The 24,686-nt window shown below is 45.9% G+C and overlaps 1 protein-coding gene across 1 annotated transcript; it reads right to left on the reverse strand.

The window, feature by feature from the left end:
* Nucleotides 1-3,100: 3,100 nt before the first annotated feature.
* On the reverse strand, nucleotides 3,101-19,247 carry LOC141047182 (uncharacterized). The gene is made up of 4 exons (XM_073542137.1): nucleotides 19,235-19,247; nucleotides 12,461-12,558; nucleotides 12,172-12,262; nucleotides 3,101-4,091 (listed from the first exon to the last, which is right to left on the reverse strand). The coding sequence occupies exons 1-4, from the start codon at nucleotides 19,245-19,247 to the stop codon at nucleotides 3,154-3,156; spliced, it is 1,140 nt and encodes a 379-aa protein (XP_073398238.1). The 3' UTR covers nucleotides 3,101-3,153.
* Between the last annotated feature and the right edge of the window lie 5,439 nt (nucleotides 19,248-24,686).

Genomic DNA, 24,686 nt, shown 5'->3' on the forward strand with positions numbered 1-24,686 from the left:
AACAGTGGTGGCCATAAATATTGGAACAGTTCATAGATTAGGAGTGTGAAAGTTTTATTGTCCCCTGATAGGGGTCTGGTTCTGTGTTGTGATGCCCCACAATGTCTGAGGAGAAAATTCCTTAATTGATATTAGACATGAATCCATGCGACACATTCATTCCTGCATTGAGAGTGTCAAAGACTGTCATGAGTTTATACTCCCAGATCCTTCTGTTTCTCTGAGATTTGAAGTTACCTTTTTCATACAAGTAATTTCATGTCCATGGTGCTGTGATCAGGGCTACAAAAATGTTTTGCCACAGGTAGATCTATTCTGTTTTCTCTTATTGTGTAGTTGTGAGAATTCATCCTTGTTCTAAGCTTTTGCCCTGTCTCTCCCACATACAGACCCCCCAGTTGGACAGTTGGTACAAATAATTAAGTACACCACTCTTAATTCTTTGACGCCCCCGGAAGAAGCAGGCGGCGAAACGCGCTTCGGGGTGAGGGGACGCTGGATCACACTTGTAATTAGAGGTAATATTACTTTTTCATTCCTTGTGCTCTGTGCATATCGGCATATTTATGATCAGGATTCTTGACGTTCTCATTGTGTCCGTGTTATTTTACACGGTTATAGTATATATGCCTTTAGCCTCTGAGTGGTTTCCCTTATACCCTTAGGGGAGGGATATTTTGGATATCATTGATCTTGTTCAGACATTGTATATGGGTTCTGACTGTATGGAATAAATATTATAATTATTGATATAAGAATTGATATGTACTGTCATGTGATTGGTTCATACATGTCAGTCTTACATTGTCTCCTCATGATTACTTAAGTGTGTACGGTGTCCCCTATTACGGCATTATGCTTTTGTCATTTTTAGAATTTTTGAATAAAATGAATTTTTAATATTATTGGGATTTCTTCCTTGTTCCATGTTTATATTGATGGGATTTGTGATACGGATTTGCGTGATTTGCCCTTTTGGATTAGGTTTTGGGACATTGTAGTTATTCTATTTGTACACTTAACAAGTGTCCCTCATTTAGTATTTACATAAAGGGTAAGAATGGAGATGAGAACAAGTAGCATTACTTGATTAAACTATTTGCATAGTTTTTCCCTCTCTGCTTTAGAAGTCAACAAACTGGCTCCATAACACAATGCATAATTAGCATATCAGCAAACATCACCAGTGATCAAGGATAAGCACAATAAAAGTCAATATTACCGACTTACAAACAAAAGTCTGTTTTCTTGACCAACTAGAAATTAAACACTTAAAATTAAGGCCAACATACAGATAACATTCTATTATTCTTTATTTGCTAAAAATAGTTGTCTGGTTAATTAAGGAACAATGCTGTATGTCTTCACAATGGCAAAAGTAAAAAAAAAAAGTTTATAAAAATATTAAAAAAGTAAAAAAAAATATGAAAGTTCAAATTCCCCTTTTGCCCCATTTAAAATAAAACAATAAAAAATACATATTTGGTATTGCTGCATTCAGAATCACCCGATCTATCAACATAAAAAAAGAATTAACCCGATCACTAAATGGCGTAATGAGATAAAACGTAAAAAATGCCAGAATTAAGTTTTTTTGGTCGCCACACTATTACATTAAAATACAATAACAGGCGATCAGAAGATTGTATCTGCACCAAAATGGTATCATTAAAAACGTCCGCTCGGTCCACAAAAAATAAGTCTTCACCCAACCCAAGATCATGAAAAATGAAGATGCGACGGGTATCGGAAAATGGCGCAATTCTTTCATACTTTACCTAATTAAGATGAGTTAATTTTACTGATAAATGTTTGTTTTTGGTCGTTTATTTTCTGTTGGTATTCGGTTTATTCTATAAAACTCCCATATAATATATCATTCTTGAACGCACGCCACGCGCATCATGTTTTTGTACAATCTGTGAATAATATATATAGGTTCTCCTCGTCTGAGTTATTTTTGATGGCCCACAAAATACGATTTTCCTGTAACTCATTTCTCACACTCTAGGTATAATAATGACTTTTCCCCGTGTGGGATTTTTGATGTTTGAAAACGTTGTCGGTACCTGCTTTCTGGGGTCTCTTGAGGTTTTTATGTCATGTGAGCCCTGTGCCCAATCAGCGCTGACATCACTGTCCCCACCTTCGGACAAATCAAGTATCATGAGGCCGTCAGAGAGCAGCCGCAGCCCTGGCTTCCTGCTGATGTTCAGACCAAAGGAAGGAGCAGTGAAGCTGCCGCTGATTGGGTGCAGGGCTCGTGTGATGTGAGAACCTCACATTAGCCCCGGGACCGTGAGTCTCAACACCACTGAAGTGGAGCCGGCCCGCCAGTGGAGTGTGTTTTTATTTTAATGAGGTCAAACGTGAGGAATGAGTTCACTGAGAAAAAAAAAAAAGATATATATACTGTATTTTTTGGACTATAAGACACACCTAGGTTTAGAGGAAATTAGGAAAAAAAATTGAAGCAAAAATTGTGGTTAATTCTGTACTTAATATCCCCTATCCTAGTATATATGGTCCCCTCATCCCTATTCTGATACACATGGCCCCCTCATCCCTACCCTGGTATACATAGATCCCTCATCCCTATACTAGTATGCATGGCCCCATCCTTATCCTGGTTTGCAGGGCTCCCATCATGTCGTAGTATGCATGGCCCTCATCCTTATCCTGGTATGCAGCGTCCCCATTTTGTCCTAGTATGCAGGGTCCCATCCCTATTCTGGCATGATTGGCCCCATCCCGCTCCTGGTATGCATGGCCCCCATCCTTATCCTGGTATGCAGGGCACCATCACTATTCGGGTATGACTGGCCCCCCATTCCAGTCCTGGTATGCATAGCCCAATCCTTATAATTGGCCCCATCCTGGTATCCATGGCCCCATCACAAAACATTAAAAAAAAGCATTACACTTACCTACCCGGCGCTCCCTTGCTGAATCCTGCTCTGATACCAGCAACTGCTTTATGCTTGTAAGCAGCACATGGCAGGGACATAATGCGTTGCTCACAAGCAGAGCACAGCTGCCAGAGTACTCGCCTTTAAAACTATATCAACATTATGAACATAAAAAAGGCTTCTCCCCTATGTGATGTCTCTAATGTTTATTAACAGTTGATTTCCAAGTAAAATATTTCCCACATTAAGAAAATGAAAACGGCTTCTCCTCTGTGTGACTGCTCTGATGTCTAACAAGAAGCGCTTTCCGGTTAAAATATTTCCCACAATCTGAACAGGAAAAAGGCTTCTCCCCTGTGTGAGTTCTATGGTGTTCATTAAGATTCCCTTTCTGGTTAAAACATTTCCCACATTCTGAACAGGAAAAAGGCTTCTCTCCTGTGTGAGTTCTTTGGTGTATATCAAGATTACATTTCTGGTTAAAACATTTCCCACATTCTGAACATGAAAAAGGCTTCTCCCCTGTGTGAGTTCTCTGGTGACTAACAAGATGCCATTTCTGGTTAAAACATTTCCCACATTCTGAACAGGAAAAAGCCTTCTCCCCTGTGTGAGTTCTCTGGTGACTAACAAGATGCCATTTCTGGTTAAAACATTTCCCACATTCTGAACAGGAAAAAGGCTTCTCCCCTGTGTGAGTTCTCTGGTGAATAAGAAAAAGTTTTTTTTTGTGAAAACATTTCCCACATTCTGAACATGAAAAAGGCTTCTCCCCTGTGTGAGTTCTCTGGTGGGTAACAAAATCTGATTTATGTGTAAAACATTTCCCACATTCTGAACAGGAAAAAGGCTTCTCCCCTGTGTGAGTTCTATGGTGAGCAACAAGCAGTGATTTACGTGCAAAATATTTCCCACATTCTGAACATGAAAATGACTTCTTTGCTTTAGGAGCAGTTTGTTTTTTATTGCCTCTTTTGTGACTTTGATTTTTCTTAGTAGTCAGTAATGAATCAGAAGATGGGACCTGTTTCATAGGATCAGATGACAGATCTTTGCTGTGAATGGATGATGATATATCTGGAGTAACAGCAATCACTTCAGTTGTATCTTGTAGGATCTCAAGATCATCAGATTTCAAAATTGAAGATGTCAGCTCTCCCTCTGATCTCCTGGTACAGTCATCTGCTAAAATAAAAAAAACAATTATTTTTAATAAAATATCCTTGAGTTTTATATCTTTGAACGTTTCTACTTAAACTGTCCATAAAAATGGCAAGCTAAGTAAAAAACTTTAATTATTTACCAAGACAATGAGAGTTCACAGTCTAATAGAAAACCTTGTTGGATGAGCCAGTAGTGTGCGGTGTTCAACTGTTTGTTCATTCTGCCTCCCAAATATCGAATAAAAAGAAACCAATCAATGTTATGTAGGTGAAAATAATACCAATTCTCATCTCACAAAAACAAGTCCCCACTCAGGTCCATCATCTGTCAATGGAAAAACAGAGGTTCCCACACTATTAGTGGCTCAAAGGCTGCTGAAAACCAACAAGGTTTCTATAAACCAATCCAGCAAAATCCGCTCTCACTTCGGAGTCTTGCAGTGTGCGCAAACAACATTTAGGATCCCTGTATTTAGCAATATTATACTGAGAAGAATCCACTTAATTTGCGGTGTGTGTCTCCTGGAGCACAATCTGGGCACTATGTGCTGGGTAATAAAATGGCAAATGTGTAATTTTCACTCCAACATCCACTGCGTGTTAATTTCCGGAAAGTGGCTGTGGAGTCAAAATATTCACTCATCCTACACACGTGGTCAAAATTGTTGGTACCCCTCGTTTACTGACAGGATAACCCACAATGGTCACAGAAATAACTTTAATCTGACAAAAGTAGAAATAAATCAAAAATCTATGAAAATGAGCAGATGAAAGTCAGACATTGCTTTTCAGCCAGGCTTCCACAGAATTTTAAAAAAATTAAAACTCATGAAATAGGCCTTAACGTAATCGGTTCATGACCGCCAATGGTAGATAAACGTCGGCGCTAGCAGGACTTTGTGCAGCGCAGTCGTTTGTCTACGGTCGGCAGTTTTGTGCTCATCGGGACCCCACGTACCTTATAACTAGGGGATTCCACCGCAAAATGCTTCCTGTGACCCCCTACCTCATTGAGACCTGATCGGTACAGGTCCTTACGACGTCAGCGTCACACCAGCCAATGAGACAAATCACTGGGAAAGTTTGTTGCAGCAATGAACTTTTCCTGGCGATCTGCCCCATAAAAACGCTGTTTCTCCTCAGATCTCCTGTCAGTAAGAGATTAGAGGAGAAAGTGTTACAAGAGCTGCTGGGAACAGCTGTGTCAGTCAGCGATTGTGCTATAAAGTAACAATACAGATAAGGCAGGTTAGGGTTAGTGCTATAGTTAGGGTTAGTGTTGGGACTAAAGTTAGTGTTTATTCTAAAGTTAGGGTTAGGCTAAAGAATTAGGTTTTTCTCAATTGTTTCCCCAATAATTTGGTCACGTCAGAGTTTTCTATTTCCGGGAAAAAAAATAAATAAATAAAATGGCCCGTCAGTATTATAGTGCAGAGGAGGCTTATGCACTTTTATGTTCGAACAGTGAAGAAAGTGCAGTGTCAGATGATGTGGATTTCGAGGGCTTTAGTAGCAGCGACAGTGATAGCTCAGAAATGAGCAGTGATTCTGGTCCATCCTCACACACAAGGACCAGTACAACAAGGAGGACAAATAGCGCTTCTGGAGAAAAGTCTCCAACTCAGGGAACAATGCCCAGTACTAGCGCTGTCCCTAGTGCTCGTGAATTGGCGCACACCAATGTCCAAGGGGCTTTGCCTCTTGATGTAGCATTTCCCAGATGGGAGGCTTCGGATTCGGCTACTCCATTCATCCCTAATTTTAATGCCATTCCTGGTATAAATGTGGAGGTGGAAATTTTTGGAACAATTAATTTTTTAATTTGTTTCTGACAGATAGCTTGCTAGAGCATATTGTCCTACAAATTTATATGTGTCCCAATTCATCAGCCAGAATCCACCATCCTATTATGCTAGGTCAAATTTATGGACACCAACTAATGTCCTAGAAAGTAAAACATTTTTAGGACTTACATTCAATATGGAGCTTGTTAAAAAAATGAGCATTCAGTCCTATTGGTCCAACTGCCCTGTTCAAGCCACCCCTATGTTATTTCCATTGATGAGTCCATTATAAAATTCAAAGGAAGACTGCATCTTAAGCAATTTATTCCTTCTAAGAGGGCAAGGTTCGGCATAAAGCTCTATAAAATGTGTGAGAGTTCAACCGGATACACATCAGCTTTTCACAATTATGAGGGGAAAGACAGCAAACTGAACCCACCAGGAAGCCCTACTTATCTGGGGACTGTCAGGGTCCTGACAGCGCCAGCGTACAGCCTCCGCTAAGCAGGGACTCACCCGCACCGTAGGGACCCCTGGGGACAAGAACAGCCGGAAAATAAAGATGAACAGGACCTGAATGTAGAAGTTTAGCAAGCCGGCATAGGACCTATGGTCATGTGACTGCAAGGGGGCAGGGCTTAGTGTCCTGCTTTCAGAGGAGGTAGAAAACTCAGAGTCAGGCAAAGCGGGGGTCAAGCACAATACAGGCAAGTGAGGTACCTGAGGGATAAACAGACGGAAGGTCAGACAAAGCCAAAGGTCATACACAAGATATCAGTACAGTACCAGGGATGAGACAGAACGGACAGTCAGGGCCAAGCAGAGATCAAAACCAAACAGACGTAGAAGGTACCAGGCAGAATCCAAAGCGATATCCAGAGAACAGACCGAGTCGTACACAGAGAATCAAGCAACCAGAACACAGCACTAACACACTCAGGGGTCACCACACAATTCCAAGGGCGAAAGTATAACTGACGGGGGATGGGAGCTTCCTGAGGCTATAAGAAGCCTCCCCAGAACCATGAGAGGCCACCATAATAGGTCCCAGGTGTGCAGGTGAGAGTCTGCACTGAGATCAGAACATTAACCCCAGAAGTGCCGGTCATCCAGCACTGGTATCATGACATGGACAACTGGAAAAATGGTTTGGGAGATGATAACTCCATTTTTACAAAAAGGCTACAATCTGTATGTTGACTACTACTACACCAGCATACCCCTATTTAAAAGTCTGGTTGAACATAACATAGGGGCTTGTGGGACCATTTGCAAGAACCATTAGGGGTTTCCACAATCATTGGTCAAAGAAAAGTTCTGAAAGGTGCAGTCAGGGGCTTTACACAATGGAGAGCTGCTTGTCCTTAAGTATAAGGATAAAGATATTTTTATCCTGAGCTCGATCCACACAGATGCCACAAGGGCCACTGCAGACCAACAGAGATCCACTACTCCAAAACCTGTGTCTGTCACTGACTACAACAAATATATGGGGTGTGGACCTTGCAGATCAGGTTCTACAGCCATACCAGGTATCAAGAAAATCAAATACCTGGTATAAAAAGTTAGTCATGTATTTGTTTCAGGTGGCCACATATAATTCTTTTGTGTTATACAAAAAAGCCGGAAATGCAGATACTTTCCTTGATTATCAGGAAAAGGTCACTGAAAATCTTGTTTTTGACAATTTTGTCCCCGCCAATCCTTTAGAATGTGAAGATGTCAGAAGACTCACTGAGCGACATTTTATTGCACTCATCCCAGTAGCTGAAACAAGAAAGAACCCCCAGAGAAGATGTCGTGTATGTTCCTAGAGAGGAATGAGGCATGATCCCCGCTATTATTACCCACAATGCCCATCACTGCCAGCCTTATGCCTCCATGACGGCTTTACAATCTTCCACACAGAACCACGTTGTTGAACTGTTTTGACATTCAAGCATTTGGTTTATTTAGTGACAGACACATTTGAGTAGAGCTGACTTAACAATTTCCGGGGGTAGGTGGGGGGAGGTCTCCAGAGACACAAGCTGGGCACAATATATTGGGCACTACAATCACATTTTTGCAATTTTTGCTATAAAACTTCTACTACGAGATTCTGGAAATCATCCATGTAGTGAAAATGGTCACTATATCCCTAGATGAATTCCCAGAGGGGTGTCATTTCCAAAATGGGGTCACTTCAGGGAGGATTCTCTTGTTCTGGCACTTAGCGGCTCTCCAAAGTGCCATAAAAGCAGAATCCCCCCTGAAGTGACCCCATTTTGGAAATGACACCCCTCTGGGAATTCATCTCTGGGTGTAGTGACCATTTACCTATCTACCTATTTTCCAATGTAATATCTGGGGTTAAAAAAACATTTTAGGCCGGTTCACATTCGCGCTTTTGAGCGCAGCGACGGCCTGCGCACGGCCGCCGCTAAGCCCCGCCCCCTGCCCCGCCTCCACCAGTATCTCCGCCTCCGGGCGCATGACGTTGCATGCGTCGTGCGTCCCCTATCTTCATCACAGAGGGCGCAGGCCGTGCGCAGTCTGCGCACAGTCTGCGTTTGGCGGCGCATGCGTCCTTTTGACGGTGCGCCGAGCAGCGCCAAACGCAACCTGTTGCATTTTGGTTGTGCTTCGGCGCACCGTCAAAAGGACGCATGCGCCGCCAAACGCAGACTGTGCGCAGACTGCGCACGGCCTGCGCCCTCTGTGATGAAGATAGGGGACGCACGACGCATGCAACGTCATGTGCCCGGAGGCGGAGATACCGGTGGAGGCGGGGCAGGGCTTAGCGGCGGCCGTGCGCAGGCCGTCGCTGCGCTCAAAAGCGCGAATGTGAAACCGGCCTTAGTCGTATAAATGTACCATATTATTCGGACTATAAGACGCACTTTTTCCCAAATATTTTTTGGGGGAAATGGGGGTGTGTCTTATAGTAGGAATATACTTACAAATGATGCAGCGGCGCTCTGTGCTGCGTGGAGGGCTCCGCCAGCATTTTGTCAAAGCCCGGAGACCCCTGCAGCTCCATTGCTGCGATGCGGTGGTCTCCAGAAAAATGGCCGCTGTGGGCGGCTCATGCTCAGATTCAGATCTCGCCCCAAGATCTCGTTGCCGAGATCTGAATCTGAGCATGCACCGCCCCCAGCTGCCATTTTCCCAGAAGCCACCGCATCGCAGCAATGGAGCTGCAGAGGCCTCTGGCTTTGACAAAATGGCGCCGCCGCCCCAGCACAGAGTGCTGCTACCGTCCCAGGTAGAGCGCTGCCGCACCAGCATAGAGCGCTGCCGCCACCCCAGCACAGAGCACCGCTGCCGCACCAGCCTGGGATGGGATTTTCCGGAGGCCACTGCACCAGCATAGACCTCCGAACAACCTCTGTGATCACTCTTGCACCTGTGCTGATCCCCCCCGGTAAGCTGAATTCAGACTGTAAGACGGACCCCCATTTGGCACTTTTTTCCCCTATTCTCGTTTTGAAAATTTGGGGTGCATCTTATGGTCCGAAAAATACAGTAATTTTTTCTTCACTGCCCAATGGTATAATTTTCTATGGAACAGCGGTGGTGTCAGTATGCTCACTGCACCACTAGAAGAATTCATTCAGGGAAGTATTTGGTAAAATGCGGTCACTTTTGGGGCTTATGCTGTTCTGGCACCTCAGGGGCTCTGACAATGTGACATGTCACCCACAAACAATTCCAGCAAAATCTGCTCTCCAATATGGCGCTCACTCCCTTCCGAGCTCTGCCATGCGCCAAAACAGTGGATTACCCCCACATATGGGGTGTCAGAATACTCAGGACAAATTGCAAAATAACTTTTTGGGTGCAATTTCTCCTGTTACCCTTTGGAAAAAACATTTGAGGTCGAAAAGTTAATTTTTTGTCGAAAAAATATGATTTTTTATTTTCACAACTCTATGTAACTAACTTCTGTGAAGCACTTGGGGGTTCAAAGTGCCCATCACACATCTAGATAAGTTCCTTGGGGGGGTTTAGTTTCCAAAATGGGGTCACTTCACTGTTTAGACACGTCATTGTCTCTGACAATGTGACGTCACCCACAAACAATTCCAATATGGCGCTCCTTCCCTTTCAAGCTCTGCCATGCGACCAAACAGTGGTTTCCCTTTTTATTTCCACGGCTCTACATTATGAACTTCTGTGAAGCACCTGTGGGTTCAAGGTGCTCAATACACATCTGGATAAGTTCCCTAAGGGGTCTAGTTTCCAAAATGGGGTCACTTGTTGGCGGTTTCCACTGTTTAGGGACATCAGGGGCTCTGCAAATGCGACATGGCAACCGCTAATTATTCCAGCATATTTTACAGTAAAAAAAAATGAGAATTTGCAAAACAAAATGTATCGTCCATTTTCTCCTGTTACCCTTGTGAAAGTAAAAAAAAAAATTAGGTGTAAAGGAAAATTTTTGTGAAAGAAAAGTAAATGTTTATTTTTTCCTTCCACATTCCATTCATTCCTGTGAAGCACCTGAAGGGTTAATAAACTTCTTGATTGTGGTTTTGAGCACCTGGAGGGGTGCAGTTTTTAGAATAGTGTCACTTTTGGGTATTTTCTGTCATATTTACCCCCCAATTTCACTTCAAATGTGAGGTGGTCCCTAAAAAAATGGTTTTGTAAATTTTGCTATAAAAGTGAGAAATCGCTGTTTAACTTTTAACCCTTATAACTTCCTAACAAAAAAAAATTTGATATAGTTGATATAGAGGCTACTGCGCAGGCGCCGCCACCACAGGTGACATTGTGCTGGATGTAATTTTTTTCTAAGCCTCACAATAGCCACAATATTATAGGCATTATCACCAATAATATCAATGCTATTATATGCATTATGTAATAATGGGGGCAGGTCAGTGAGGGGTCAGCGACCTGTCATAAGCCAATACAGATGAATATGTAATCAGAGCACCACATAAAGCCCCGCCCACAGCCCCGCCCCAGAGCACGAGAATCTCATTAACTGAAAACTACAAATACAGATTACACAACAGTAAACCAGAGTTGCCCTCATTTATGGTGGACCATTGGAGCTACTATGAATCCTGACCAGAAGATTAGAGAAAATAATATTGCTCCCCATTTCAGGAGAGATTGTGCAGTAATCTGAATTTCTTAGGATCAAAAACAATGTAATGTATGACGTGGAGTGAATCCATGACACCAGGGCTGGAGCCAACACATCTCCTGCAGGCGGGAATAAATGTATATTACAGCCACCAGCCACGCACAGCTTAGAGATCTATCAGGGCACAGGCGGAATGTTTGTCCTGGAGATTATCACAATCCTCCTGGAAGTTAGTTGGTTTTAATACAAATTGAAAAGTCAGGATAAAGGGAAACTCTGCTGTTATTGGACAGAAATTCACACTTGGCCTCACTGCACATTTACTGGTGTCGCTCATAAAAGGGAAGTTTGGCCAGAAAGACTGGACCTGGTCTTGTAGGGACCATGAGACATTCAGCAGCACAGAAGGGAGAGAAGATTCATCCGATAAGATCTCAGGGATCTAGGAAGCCAACAGCATCATCACCCTCCGCTTTCTCTTACAGGCCCAGCATAAGATTTTTCTACAAGTGATTTTCTATCTTGTCAGCACATTCTACGTACGCTGTCATTTGGCTTTATAGTTACAGATCTGGGCAGGTAACGGTCAGCGTCTCCTAATGTGATGGAGAGAATGGCTATTTCGTTTCTTTTGAGAATAAACTTGAGTTTTGTGCAAGCCTTTACTGAGAAGAGTAGACATGTAAGGTCGGGATCACACTACTGTGTGTGATGTGAGAAACTCGCACGAGTCTCTCGCATCAACACCCGGCACTGCCACCGATACTCAGAACCGGAGCTGTGGTTGCATGTATTTCTATGCATTTCTATGCAGCCGCAGCTCCGTTCCTGAGTACCTGCAGCGGTGCTGGATGTTGATTACGAGAGATTCGTGCGAGTTTCTCGTATCACACAAGGAAGTGTGATTCCGGCCTAACTGTGTGATCGGTGTGACTCTTTAAGCGTGCACTCAGCCTATATTGGGTCAGTACAAGGAATCATATAGTTATTGCTTTAAGGGATCACCCTCACACTAATCGCAGGGTGTAGGTGGATCCTCCAGTTTGTAAGTTCTATACAAAAGGACTTTCAATGCCCAAAGTCATTTGAACAGTTTTGGGTGGAGGAGAATGTTGTAGTCTAGAGGCAAAATGGTGATCATGGTAATACGGCCGGACTACACCACCGATAAAGCAGCCACAGCCGGTGACTGAGAGGAATCTGTGACTTCTCTGCATTCAGTGGTTACTACTCACCTGGGTAGTCATATGTGGGAATCTCCTCTTCACATCGCTCATCACCCCTCACATATGTCTCTGTAGTATTAATATGGGTCAGATCTTCACCCTGAAACAAATATTGTAAAAGTCACAGACAGATGGAGAAGTCCCATCTATGATCAGCTCTAATCCTGCCATCTCCACCGTTCTCATTACACAAGTATAAAACATATAATACTGGGGGATAAAACAAGACTGAGCACAAGACCTTCACAGCCGTCTACACATCATAGGGGAGATCTCCTGACACCTTCTCTCCATCTACCTGATGATCCTGAGGAGCACTGGGATCTTCTTGGTTACAGTCCTGTGGAAGAAGAGGACGGGGACATCTCTCTGGTGTTGTCCTCTTACTGGATAGATCTGGAGGAAACACATACAGGGACTGAATTCATTCTCTACATACAGATAATTATAGGCTGTGTGTATTTAGTCCTGTCTATTACCTGGAGATGTGAGGGGCTGGGGAACCTCCATTATGACGTTCTTGTACAGATCTCTGTGTTCTTCTAAATACTCCCACTCCTCCATGGAGAAATAGACAGCGACATCCTGACACCTTATAGGAACCTGACACATACAATGATACCGTCATCCCCCGATCCCTTCATAGTGTTACTGTATAATGTCCCAGCATTCCCAGCAGTGTCACCTCTCCAGTCAGCAGCTCAGTCATCTTGTAGGTGAGTTCTAGGATCTTCTGGTCATTGATGTCCTCATGGATCAGGGGGTGAGGTGGAGGCCCCGTGATTGGGCTCAGGGGTCTTCCCCATCCCTCAGACACAGGGTCCTGACAGCGATCACTAGAGGTCTTCTTCACCACTGTGTAATCCTGGTTATGGAGAGACACATTAATAAATCTCACTACAGACATTTCCAGAGTCCTCACCTCTCCAGTTCTGTCCATCTGTTATTCCCATAGATAAGAATGATGTAATGTGACGTCATCAGAATCTCTCACCTCTCCAGTGAGACGGAAGAGGATCTCTAGGGTGAGGTGTAACATCCTCTCCGCCATCTTGTCTCTGTCCATATCCATCCTTGATGGGGAAATCAGGAAAATTCTCTTCTGTAGAAGATCTTCACTGAGAGGATCCGATATTGTAGAGACCTGAATGAGAAGAAGATGATCCAATGTAACACCATAAGAATCCTGTGTAATAATACAATTACTGGAGATAATAAGGGAAACATATGAGGAGATTTATTATCTTACAGGGTTTAGTTTTCTTCCCTGACATCTACTAATAAAACCTATATATTTAGGCCACAGACAACAAGCAGTTTCCTCCTCGGAGTCGGCAGCTGAACACGTTCCTCATAGACTCATCAACGTCACCATCAATTCCCATCAGAGTGAAGGAACATCGCTCCTCTATTCAGCTCTATGGATCCAGGATGAAATCCACTGCGGCCCCTGCAAGAAAAGAGCGAAGTCTGGTGAGACCCCCGAGGCCGGAGATTTCTACAGCTGCTCTGTGCGCACAGGACCTGTGATGAGGTCACAGGAGGGGAGGAGTCAGGGGGTCACATGATCAGGGGCCTCAGTGTGGGCAGGACTCTGCTGTGCTGGTTGTCATGGTGCTGGATGAGGGGAAGTTTATGTGTGGGGTCAGGAGGGGTTTAGGCTGTGTGCACACGCTGCGGATTAGGTGCGGATTCATCCGCGCGGATTTTGTAAAATCCGCAGGTGAAAACGCAGGTCAAAATACCTGCGGTTTTACCTGCGGATTGCTCTGCGGTTTTGCCCTGCGGTTTTTCATCTCCTCAATGGAGGAGATGGCAAACCGCAGGCGAATCCGCAGAAAGAATTGACATGTCAATTCTTTCTGCGGATTGAAAACCGAACATAATATGCAGCGTGTGCACACAGCCTTACAGGGTGGATGTAGCAGAGCCGTGTGTGTGCGAGGTGTACGGAGCGGAGCCGTGTGTGTACAAGGTGTACGGAGCGGAGCCATGTGTGTACGAGGTATACGGAGTGGAGCCGTGTGTGTACGAGGTGTACGGAGCGGAGCCGTGTGTGTACGTGGTGTACGGAGCGGAGCCATGTGTGTACGATGTGTACGGAGCGGAGCCGTGTGTGTACGAGGTGTACGGAGCGGAGCCGTGTGTGTACAAGGTGTACGGAGCGGAGCCGTGTGTGTACAAGGTGTACGGAGCGGAGCTGTGTGTGTACGAGGTGTACGGAGCGGAGCCGTGTTTGTGTGGACCCCTCTGTGTACTCTGTATACCCCCATCTTCAGTCACAGACCCCACAGTGTACACTGTATACACCCATATACCCCCAGCTTCGGTCGCAGACGCCTCTGTGTACACTGTATACACCCGTATACCCCCAGCTTCAGTCGCAGACCCCTGTGTATAATGTATACACCTGTATACCCCCAGCTTCAGTCTCAGAACCCTGTGTGTATTCTGTATACACCTGTATACCTCCAGCTTTGGTTGCAGACCCCTGTGTTCACTGTATACACCTGTTTATCCCCAGTTTTGGTCGCAGACCCCTGTGTACACTGTATACACCCATATACACCCATATACAGATGGAGAAGTCCCATCTATGATCAGCTCTAATCCTGCCATCTCCACCGTTCTCATTACACAAGTATAAAACATATAATACTGGGGGATAAAACAAGACTGAGCACAAGACCTTCACAGCCGTCTACACATCATAGGGGAGATCTCCTGACACCTTCTCTCCATCTACCTGATGATCCTGAGGAGCACTGGGATCTTCTTGGTTACAGTCCTGTGGAAGAAGAGGACGGGGACATCTCTCTGGTGTTGTCCTCTTACTGGATAGATCTGGAGGAAACACATACAGGGACTGAATTCATTCTCTACATACAGATAATTATAGGCTGTGTGTATTTAGTCCTGTCTATTACCTGGAGATGTGAGGGGCTGGGGAACCTCCATTATGACGTTCTTGTACAGATCTCTGTGTCCTTCTAAATACTCCCACTCCTCCATGGAGAAATAGACAGCGACATCCTGACACCTTATAGGAACCTGACACATACAATGATACCGTCATCCCCCGATCCCTTCATAGTGTTACTGTATAATGTCCCAGCATTCCCAGCAGTGTCACCTCTCCAGTCAGCAGCTCAGTCATCTTGTAGGTGAGTTCTAGGATCTTCTGGTCATTGATGTCCTCATGGATCAGGGGGTGAGGTGGAGGCCCCGTGATTGGGCTCAGGGGTCTTCCCCATCCCTCAGACACAGGGTCCTGACAGCGATCACTAGAGGTCTTCTTCACCACTGTGTAATCCTGGTTATGGAGAGACACATTAATAAATCTCACTACAGACATTTCCAGAGTCCTCACCTCTCCAGTTCTGTCCATCTGTTATTCCCATAGATAAGAATGATGTAATGTGACGTCATCAGAATCTCTCACCTCTCCAGTGAGACGGAAGAGGATCTCTAGGGTGAGGTGTAACATCCTCTCCGCCATCTTGTCTCTGTCCATATCCATCCTTGATGGGGAAATCAGGAAAATTCTCTTCTGTAGAAGATCTTCACTGAGAGGATCCGATATTGTAGAGACCTGAATGAGAAGAAGATGATCCAATGTAACATCATAAGAATCCTGTGTAATAATACAATTACTGGAGATAATAAGGGAAACATATGAGGAGATTTATTATCTTACAGGGTTTAGTTTTCTTCCCTGACATCTACTAATAAAACCTATATATTTAGGCCACAGACAACAAGCAGTTTCCTCCTCGGAGTCGGCAGCTGAACACGTTCCTCATAGACTCATCAACGTCACCATCAATTCCCATCAGAGTGAAGGAACATCGCTCCTCTATTCAGCTCTATGGATCCAGGATGAAATCCACTGCGGCCCCTGCAAGAAAAGAGCGAAGTCTGGTGAGACCCCCGAGGCCGGAGATTTCTACAGCTGCTCTGTGCGCACAGGACCTGTGATGAGGTCACAGGAGGGGAGGAGTCAGGGGGTCACATGATCAGGGGCCTCAGTGTGGGCAGGACTCTGCTGTGCTGGTTGTCATGGTGCTGGATGAGGGGAAGTTTATGTGTGGGGTCAGGAGGGGTTTAGGCTGTGTGCACACGCTGCGGATTAGGTGCGGATTCATCCGCGCGGATTTTGTAAAATCCGCAGGTGAAAACGCAGGTCAAAATACCTGCGGTTTTACCTGCGGATTGCTCTGCGGTTTTGCCCTGCGGTTTTTCATCTCCTCAATGGAGGAGATGGCAAACCGCAGGCGAATCCGCAGAAAGAATTGACATGTCAATTCTTTCTGCGGATTGAAAACCGAACATAATATGCAGCGTGTGCACACAGCCTTACAGGGTGGATGTAGCAGAGCCGTGTGTGTGCGAGGTGTACGGAGCGGAGCCGTGTGTGTACAAGGTGTACGGAGCGGAGCCATGTGTGTACGAGGTATACGGAGTGGAGCCGTGTGTGTACGAGGTGTACGGAGCGGAGCCGTGTGTGTACGTGGTGTACGGAGCGGAGCCATGTGTGTACGATGTGTACGGAGCGGAGCCGTGTGTGTACGAGGTGTACGGAGCGGAGCCGTGTGTGTACGAGGTGTACGGAGCGGAGCCGTGTGTGTACAAGGTGTACGGAGCGGAGCTGTGTGTGTACGAGGTGTACGGAGCGGAGCCGTGTTTGTGTGGACCCCTCTGTGTACTCTGTATACCCCCATCTTCAGTCACAGACCCCACAGTGTACACTGTATACACCCATATACCCCCAGCTTCGGTCGCAGACGCCTCTGTGTACACTGTATACACCCGTATACCCCCAGCTTCAGTCGCAGACCCCTGTGTATAATGTATACACCTGTATACCCCCAGCTTCAGTCTCAGAACCCTGTGTGTATTCTGTATACACCTGTATACCTCCAGCTTTGGTTGCAGACCCCTGTGTTCACTGTATACACCTGTTTATCCCCAGTTTTGGTCGCAGACCCCTGTGTACACTGTATACACCCATATACCCCCAGCTTCAGTCGTAGACCCCTGTGTGTACTGTATTCACCTGTATACCCCCAGCTTCAGTCACAGACCCCACGTCTCACACTGTATTCACCTGTATACCCCCAGCTTCAGTCTCAGAACTCTGTGTGTATGCTGTATACACCCGTATACCCCCAGCTTTGGTTGCAGACCTCTGTGTTCACTGTATACACCTGTTTATCCCCAGTTTTGGTCGCAGACCCCTGTGTACACTGTATACACCCATATACCCCCAGCTTCAGTCGTAGACCCCTGTGTGTACTGTATTCACCTGTATACCCCCAGCTTCAGTCACAGACCCCACGTCTCACACTGTATTCACCTGTATACCCCCAGCTTCAGTCTCAGAACTCTGTGTGTATGCTGTATACACCCGTATACCCCCAGCTTCGGTCACAGACCCTTCTGTGTATGCTGTACACACCCGTATACCCCCAGCTTCGGTCACAGCCCCCTGTGTTCACTGTATATACCTGTATATCCCCAGCTTCAGTTGCAGACCTCTGTGTACACTGTATACACCCGTATATCCCCAGCTTCGGTAACAGACCCCTGTGTACACTGTATACACCCGTATACCCCCAGCTTCGGTCGCAGATCCCTGTGTACTCTGTATACACCTGTATACCCCCAGCTTTGGTCGCAGACCCCTCTGTGTATGCTGTATACACCCGTATACCCCCAGCTTTGGTTGCAGACCTCTGTGTACACTGTATACACCCGTATACCCCCAGCTTCGGTCGCAGATCCCTGTGTACTCTGTATACACCTGTATACCCCAGCTTTGGTCGCAGACCCCTGTGTACGCTGAATACACCCGTATACCCCCAGCTTCGGTAACTGACCCCTGTGAACTCTGTATACACCTGTATACCCCCAGCTTTGGTCGCAGACCCCTCTGTGTATGCTGTATACACCCGTATACCCCCAGCTTCGGTAACAGACCCCTCTGTGTATGCTGTATACACCCGTATACCCCCAGCTTCGGTAACAGACCCCTCTGTGTATGCTGTATACACCCGTATACCCTCAACTTCGGTCACAGACCCTGCATCTCTCACACTGTAGAACTGGCACCGGACACACACGGTAAAACTGCGGTCGTCGGTCTCTCATCTCTCGCACTTATACTGATAACATAAGATGGAGTCAGACGAACCCTCCTACAAAACGTGAGAACAAAGTCATTACTACAGGACTGTGTGAGAAAGGGATTTATTCTACAAGAAACGCTGGGGCCACAAATGAGAATAACATAATGTCGCTCATCTTCTCTTTCACCATAGATATTGACAGTGAGGGCGACTTCCACTTTGCCGCAATGTGGATTTTAGTGGCCATACATAAGTAGTTTACTAGCTTCTGAAAGCTTTCTGGAAGCCGGGAAGGCCTGGTTCCCAGTAAAAGGTTAAAAGGTTCCAGAACAACCGGTCCACCATACATCTGTGCTATCAGATGCTTCACCTTCTCCCAAAGCCCAGAAACCACCATACAAGACCACCAAATATGTCTCATGTCACCAGATATTCCACAGCCCCTAAAACAGTCTCCCGAGATTTTAGGAAAAATGCTGTGAATTTTTTCCGGTACATAATAGACTCTGTGCAATAGTTTTAAGGAGGTCTCCACAAGGGAAGTCTGGTGACTGCCTCATGATATGGTGTCACAGCTACGATACCATTCATCAATTGACTGTTCAAACCCCAAATCCTCCTCCCACTGTAACATAGTGTATACTTCAATTTTTTATCATCTTTTGGAGAATTTATAGCATAGTAGATCAATGAGATTGTTCCCCTGCCCAAAGGGTCATTTAGACATTAATTTTCAAAACTCGTTGCCCTGAGAGTAGTACCGCTCGGGAGGATCTGCTTTGCAAAGTGGAAGATCTGGTTCAGTCGCATTACCTCCCTAACTGGAGGGTCAAATTTTTGAACAAATTCCTGTCTGTCAAGTAAGATATTAAATGGGGAACACAAATGTTTAAGTATATGAATACCTTTCAGCTTCCACCAAGAAAAAATTAGTGGCTCAAGACCTGGCGGGAACATGGGGTTTTGTAATATAGCTGTCAGGGGAGAAGGGATTGATTGTAAGTTATATTTAAACCGGACTTTCCTCCAAAGAAGCAACGAGTGGACTGTAAAAGGAGCCACATTCATTGACCCCCGTGGAAGTCAGTCTGTGGTCCACATTAGGCCTGATAAAGAGAATGGTTTGGAGAGAAATGATTCCAGAATAACCCATCTCAGACTATTGGGATATGAACACGCACTTATTAATGGAGCAATCTGTGCCGACTTGTAATAAAGTGTAAAATTAGGGAGGGATAAACCCCCTTCTTTTCTGTGACGGAACATAAGTTTTTGCACAATTCTGGGTTGTTTTCCGAGACAAAGAAACTTAGACCTCATAGAGTGTAAATGAGTGATCGTTCTGGCTGGTACCATAATTGGGAGGGACCTAAATAGATATAAGAAGCGAGGCCGTGACACCATTTTTAATGCATGTATTCTGCCGGGCCAGGATAACTTTGAGGAAGCCCATCTATCCAGGTCCCTCTGGAAGTTTTGGATCAGTGGAGTGTAATTCCACCTAAACAGAGGTGACCTGTTGGCTGTTAAGTTGATACCCAGATATGTTAGATAATGTTCTTTGTGTATAAACCCAAAATGGGAGGCTATATTAGTTTGCTCTGTCTAAGGAAAATTTACAAATATTGCTTCGGATTTATCAATGTTAATCTTTAACCCTGAGATCTTCTCAAATTCGTGAAGGAGGGAAAACAAGTGAGGGAGTGTAGTGTGGGGACTTATTAATGTTAGCAGGAGATCATCCGCAAAGAGGCTGACTTTATATTGGTCTCCCATATTCTCAGGGCCCAGGATATTCTGATCTCTCCTTATTGCTTCCACAATGGGTTCCATTGCAAGTGCAAAAAGATCCGGAGATAGAGGACAGCCCTGCCTGGTACCCTCTGAATATTAATTGGAGGGGGATGTGGTGATGGGAGTTTTACATAATCGATAGGGCTATCATATAACAATTGGAGGCACTTTATAAGTTTAGGGGAGAATCCGACTTCCGATAGAACCGTAAAGAGATATGTCCAGGACACCGAATCGAAAGCCCTCTCAATATCTAATGCAAGCAGGAGAAGTCGCTTTCATTGTAGGTTAGTTGTATGAATAATATTTAACGCTCTCCTAATATTATCTGGGGCCTGTCGCGCTTGTATAAAACCAACCTGATCCCGATGGATGAGGTGAGGGAGGATTTTATTGGTCCTGTTAGTGACAATGGATGTAAAGATTTTGAAGTCAATGTATAAGAGGGATATAGGTCTATAATTTGTGGTGAGATGATCTTTCTTAGGATTAGGGATTACGGTTACATGCGCCACGTAGAGCTCAGGGGGCAGCTGTGAGCCATTTAGTAGTGAATTACAGAGGTTTTTATATGTGGTGTCAGCACATCGCTGCATTTTTTATAATATATTGCTGTAAGACCATCCGGCCCCGGGGCCTTTCCTCTTTTTAGTTTTTGATTGATGAAACTATTTCCTCCTCAGAGATGTGTAAATGGAGTTGTTGTGCCGCGGACTCAGTCAGGTTAGGTAGATGTAGTGTGTGAAGGAATGACTCCAGTAGTGAGGGGGGTGATTGTGGGGGCGAATACAAACTCTGGGGGTATTCATTATAAGTGCTATACATGACATCGGGGTGGGCTGAGGTCTGACCCTTAGGGTCTTTTATAGAGGAGATTATATGCAGTGACTCTCTCATTCTGAGCTTACGAGCGGCATCTTATTAGGCTTATTGGCATGGTGATAAAACGCGGCTTTACTCCAAGTTAGCGCCTCTCCGTTCTGGTGGTGAGAATGGCGTCTAATTGTCATTTCATATCTTGTATTTGTGTAGATAAGTATAGGGGTGAAGAGCGCTGATTGGCCAATTCTCACTCCTGCAGTTTCTCCTCCAGTCTGGGCTGTAATTCAGACCTTTCTTCTTCCTGTCGGCCGATAACTTAATCACAGAACCGGGAATAGATTTTCTGTGCGCGAGTCACATTGCTCCAAGTGAGGCCTCCTCCGCTGTGTGAGTTTAGGGGAAATTTGTTATATCTTCTCTTATAGCGGTTACATTAGAGATTTGGGCATTTTAGCTCCTGGTGTGGAGTCGATAGCACAATCATATGGCGCCATATAGTAGACGGCCGGTAACTGGTGAGAATTCCCTCATGTGTGGGGTCTATTTCCCTCCAGAGAAATCACACGTTACATTCCACACATAACACTGTGTAGAGAAGGCGGCGCGGGGTAATTGTGCCAGTAGTGAGGGGCGAATAATGGCGGGAATGTCACTGACTGAGGAGAAGGCTCCATGGTGGTCTGCACTCCGGAGATCATGTGACCCCTGACTCCTCCCCTCCTGTGACCTCATCACAGGTCCTGTGCACAGAGCAGCCATATATGTGGAGTGCGGCTCTGCAGGTTAGTGATGGGCAGTCCGGCTTTTCTCCCTCCTGTCCCTTCACTATAACGCCTGGGCCTCATTATACAGCTGTACAGGGGTCTAGTGAAGGCTTTTTAGCCCTTTCCTCAGACTGTAGCTCCTGGGAATAGACCCTCACTCCTGTCCCTTCACTATAAAGCCTGGGCCTCACTATACAGCTGTACAGGGGTCTAGTGAAGGCTTTTTAGCCGTTTCCTCAGACTGTAGCTCCTGGGCACAGGCCCTCACTCCTGTCCCTTCACTATAAAGCCTGGGCCTCGTTATACAGCTGTACAGGGGTCTAATGAAGGCTTTTTAGCCCTTTCCCCAGACTGTAGCTCCTGGGAACAGGCCCTCACTCCTGTCCCTTCACTATAAAGCCTGGGCCTCATTATACAGCTGTACAGGGGTCTAGTGAAGGCTTTTTAGCCCTTTCCTCAGACTGTAGCTCCTGGGCACAAGCCCTCACTCCTGTCCCTTCACTATAAAGCCTGAGCCTCATTATACAGCTGTACAGGGGTCTAGTGAAGGCTTTTAGCCCTTTCTTCAGACTTTAGCTCCTGGGATCAGGCCCTCACTCCTGTCCCTTCACTATAAAGCCTGGGCCTCATTATACAGCTGAACAGGGGTCTAGTGAAGGCTTTTAGCCCTTTCTTCAGACTGTAGCTCATGGGAACAGGCCCTAACTCCTGTCCCTTCACTATAAAGCCTGGGCCTCATTATACAGCTGTACAGGGGTCTAGTGAAGGCTTTTTAGCCCTTTCCTCAGACTATAGCTCCTGGGAACATGCCCTCACTCCTGTCCCTTCACTATAAAGTCTGGGCCTCATTATACAGCTGTACAGAGGTCTAGTGAAGGCTTTTTAGCCCTTTCCTCAGACTGTAGCTCCTGGGTACAGGCCCTCACTCCTGTCCCTTCACTATAAAGCCTGGGCCTCATTATACAGCTGTACAGGGGTCTAGTGAAGGCTTTTTAGCCCTTTCCTCAGACTGTAGCTCCTGGGCACAAGCCCTCACTCCTGTGCCTTCACTATAAAGCCTGGGCCTCATTATACAGCTGTACAGGGGTCTAGTGAAGGCTTTTTAGCCCTTTCCTCAGACTGTAACTCCTGGGAACAGACCCTCACTCCTGTCCCTTCACTATAAAGCCTTGGCCTCATTATACAGCTGTACAGGGGTCTAGTGAAGGCTTTTTAGCCCTTTCCCCAGACTGTAGCTCCTGGGCACAGACCCTCACTCCTGTCCCTTCACTATAAAGCCTGGACCTCATTATACAGCTGTACAGGGGTCTAATGAAGGCTTTTTAGCCCTTTCCCCAGACTGTAGCTCCTGGGCACAGACCCTCACTCCTGTCCCTTCACTATAAAGCCTGGGCCTCATTATACAGCTGTACAGGGGTCTAGTGAAGGCTTTTTAGCCCTTTCCTCAGACTGTAGCTCCTGGGCACAAGCCCTCACTCCTGTCCCTTCACTATAAAGCCTGAGCCTCATTATACAGCTGTACAGGGGTCTAGTGAAGGCTTTTAGCCCTTTCTTCAGACTGTAGCTCCTGGGAACAGGCCCTCACTCCTGTCCCTTCACTATAAAGCCTGGGCCTCATTACACAGCTGTACAGGGGTCTAGTGAAGGCTTTTAGCCCTTTCTTCAGACTGTAGCTCCTGGGAACAGGCCCTCACTCCTCTCCCTTCACTATAAAGCCTGGGCCTCATTATACAGCTCTACAGGGGTCTAGTGAAGGCTTTTTAGCCCTTTCCTCAGACTGTAGCTCCTGGGCACAAGCCCTCACTCCTGTCCCTTCACTATAAAGCCTGGGCCTCATTATACAGCTGTACAGGGGTCTAGTGAAGGCTTTTTAGCCCTTTCCTCAGACTGTAGCTCCTGGGAACAGACCCTCACTCCTGTCCCTTCACTATAAAGCCTGGGCCTCATTATACAGCTGTACAGGGGTCTAGTGAAGGCTTTTTAGCCCTTTCCCCAGACTGTAGCTCCTGGGCACAGACCCTCACTCCTGTCCCTTCACTATAAAGCCTGGGCCTCATTATACAGCTGTACAGGGGTCTAGTGAAGGCTTTTTAGCCCTTTCCTCAGACTGTAGCTCCTGGGCACAAGGCCTCACTCCTGTCCCTTCACTATAAAGCCTGAGCCTCATTATACAGCTGAACAGGGGTCTAGTGAAGGCTTTTAGCCCTTTCTTCAGACTGTAGCTCCTGGGAACAGGCCCTCACTCCTGTCCCTTCACTATAAAGCCTGGGCCTCATTATACAGCTATACAGGGGTCTAGTGAAGGCTTTTAGCCCTTTCTTCAGACTATAGCTCCTGGGAACAGGCCCTAACTCCTGTCCCTTCACTATAAAGCCTGGGTCTCATTATACAGCTGTACAGGGGTCTAGTGAAGGCTTTTTAGCCCTTTCCTCAGACTATAGCTCCTGGGAACAGGCCCTCACTCCTGTCCCTTCACTATAAAGTCTGGGCCTCATTATACAGCTGTACAGAGGTCTAGTGAAGGCTTTTTAGCCCTTTCCTCAGACTGTAGCTAATGGGTACAGGCCCTCACTCCTGTCCCTTCACTATAAAGCCTGGGCCTCATTATACAGCTGTACAGGGGTCAAGTGAAGGCTTTTTAGCCCTTTCCTCAGACTGTAGCTCCTGGGCACAGACCCTCACTCCTGTCCCTTCACTATAAAGCCTGTGCCTCATTATACAGCTGTACAGGGGTCTAGTGAAGGCTTTTTAGCTCTTTCCTCAGACTATAGCTCCTGGGAACAGGCCCTCACTCCTGTCCCTTCACTATAAAGTCTGGGCCTCATTATACAGCTGTACAGAGGTCTAGTGAAGGCTTTTTAGCCCTTTCCTCAGACTGTAGCTCCTGGGCACAGGCCCTCACTCCTATCCCTTCACTATAAAGCCTGGGCCTCATTATACAGCTGTACAGGGGTCTAGTGAAGGCTTTTTAGCCCTTTCCTCAGACTGTAGCTCCTGGGCACAGGCCCTCACTCCT

Source organism: Dendrobates tinctorius, unplaced genomic scaffold (assembly GCF_039654945.1).
Source record: "Dendrobates tinctorius isolate UK_male_01 unplaced genomic scaffold, ASM3965494v1 ptg000126l, whole genome shotgun sequence".
In the NCBI taxonomy this organism is placed as follows: domain Eukaryota; kingdom Metazoa; phylum Chordata; class Amphibia; order Anura; family Dendrobatidae; genus Dendrobates; species Dendrobates tinctorius.

Coding starts and splice junctions, on each gene's coding strand:
- LOC141047182 (XM_073542137.1), bottom strand. Junction 12,263..12,460: donor GTGCTCCTCAGGATCATCAG/GTAGATGGAGAG, acceptor TATTTGTTTCAG/GGTGAAGATCTGACCCATAT. Junction 4,092..12,171: donor TCCCACATATGACTACCCAG/GTGAGTAGTAAC, acceptor TTATTTTAGCAG/ATGACTGTACCAGGAGATCA.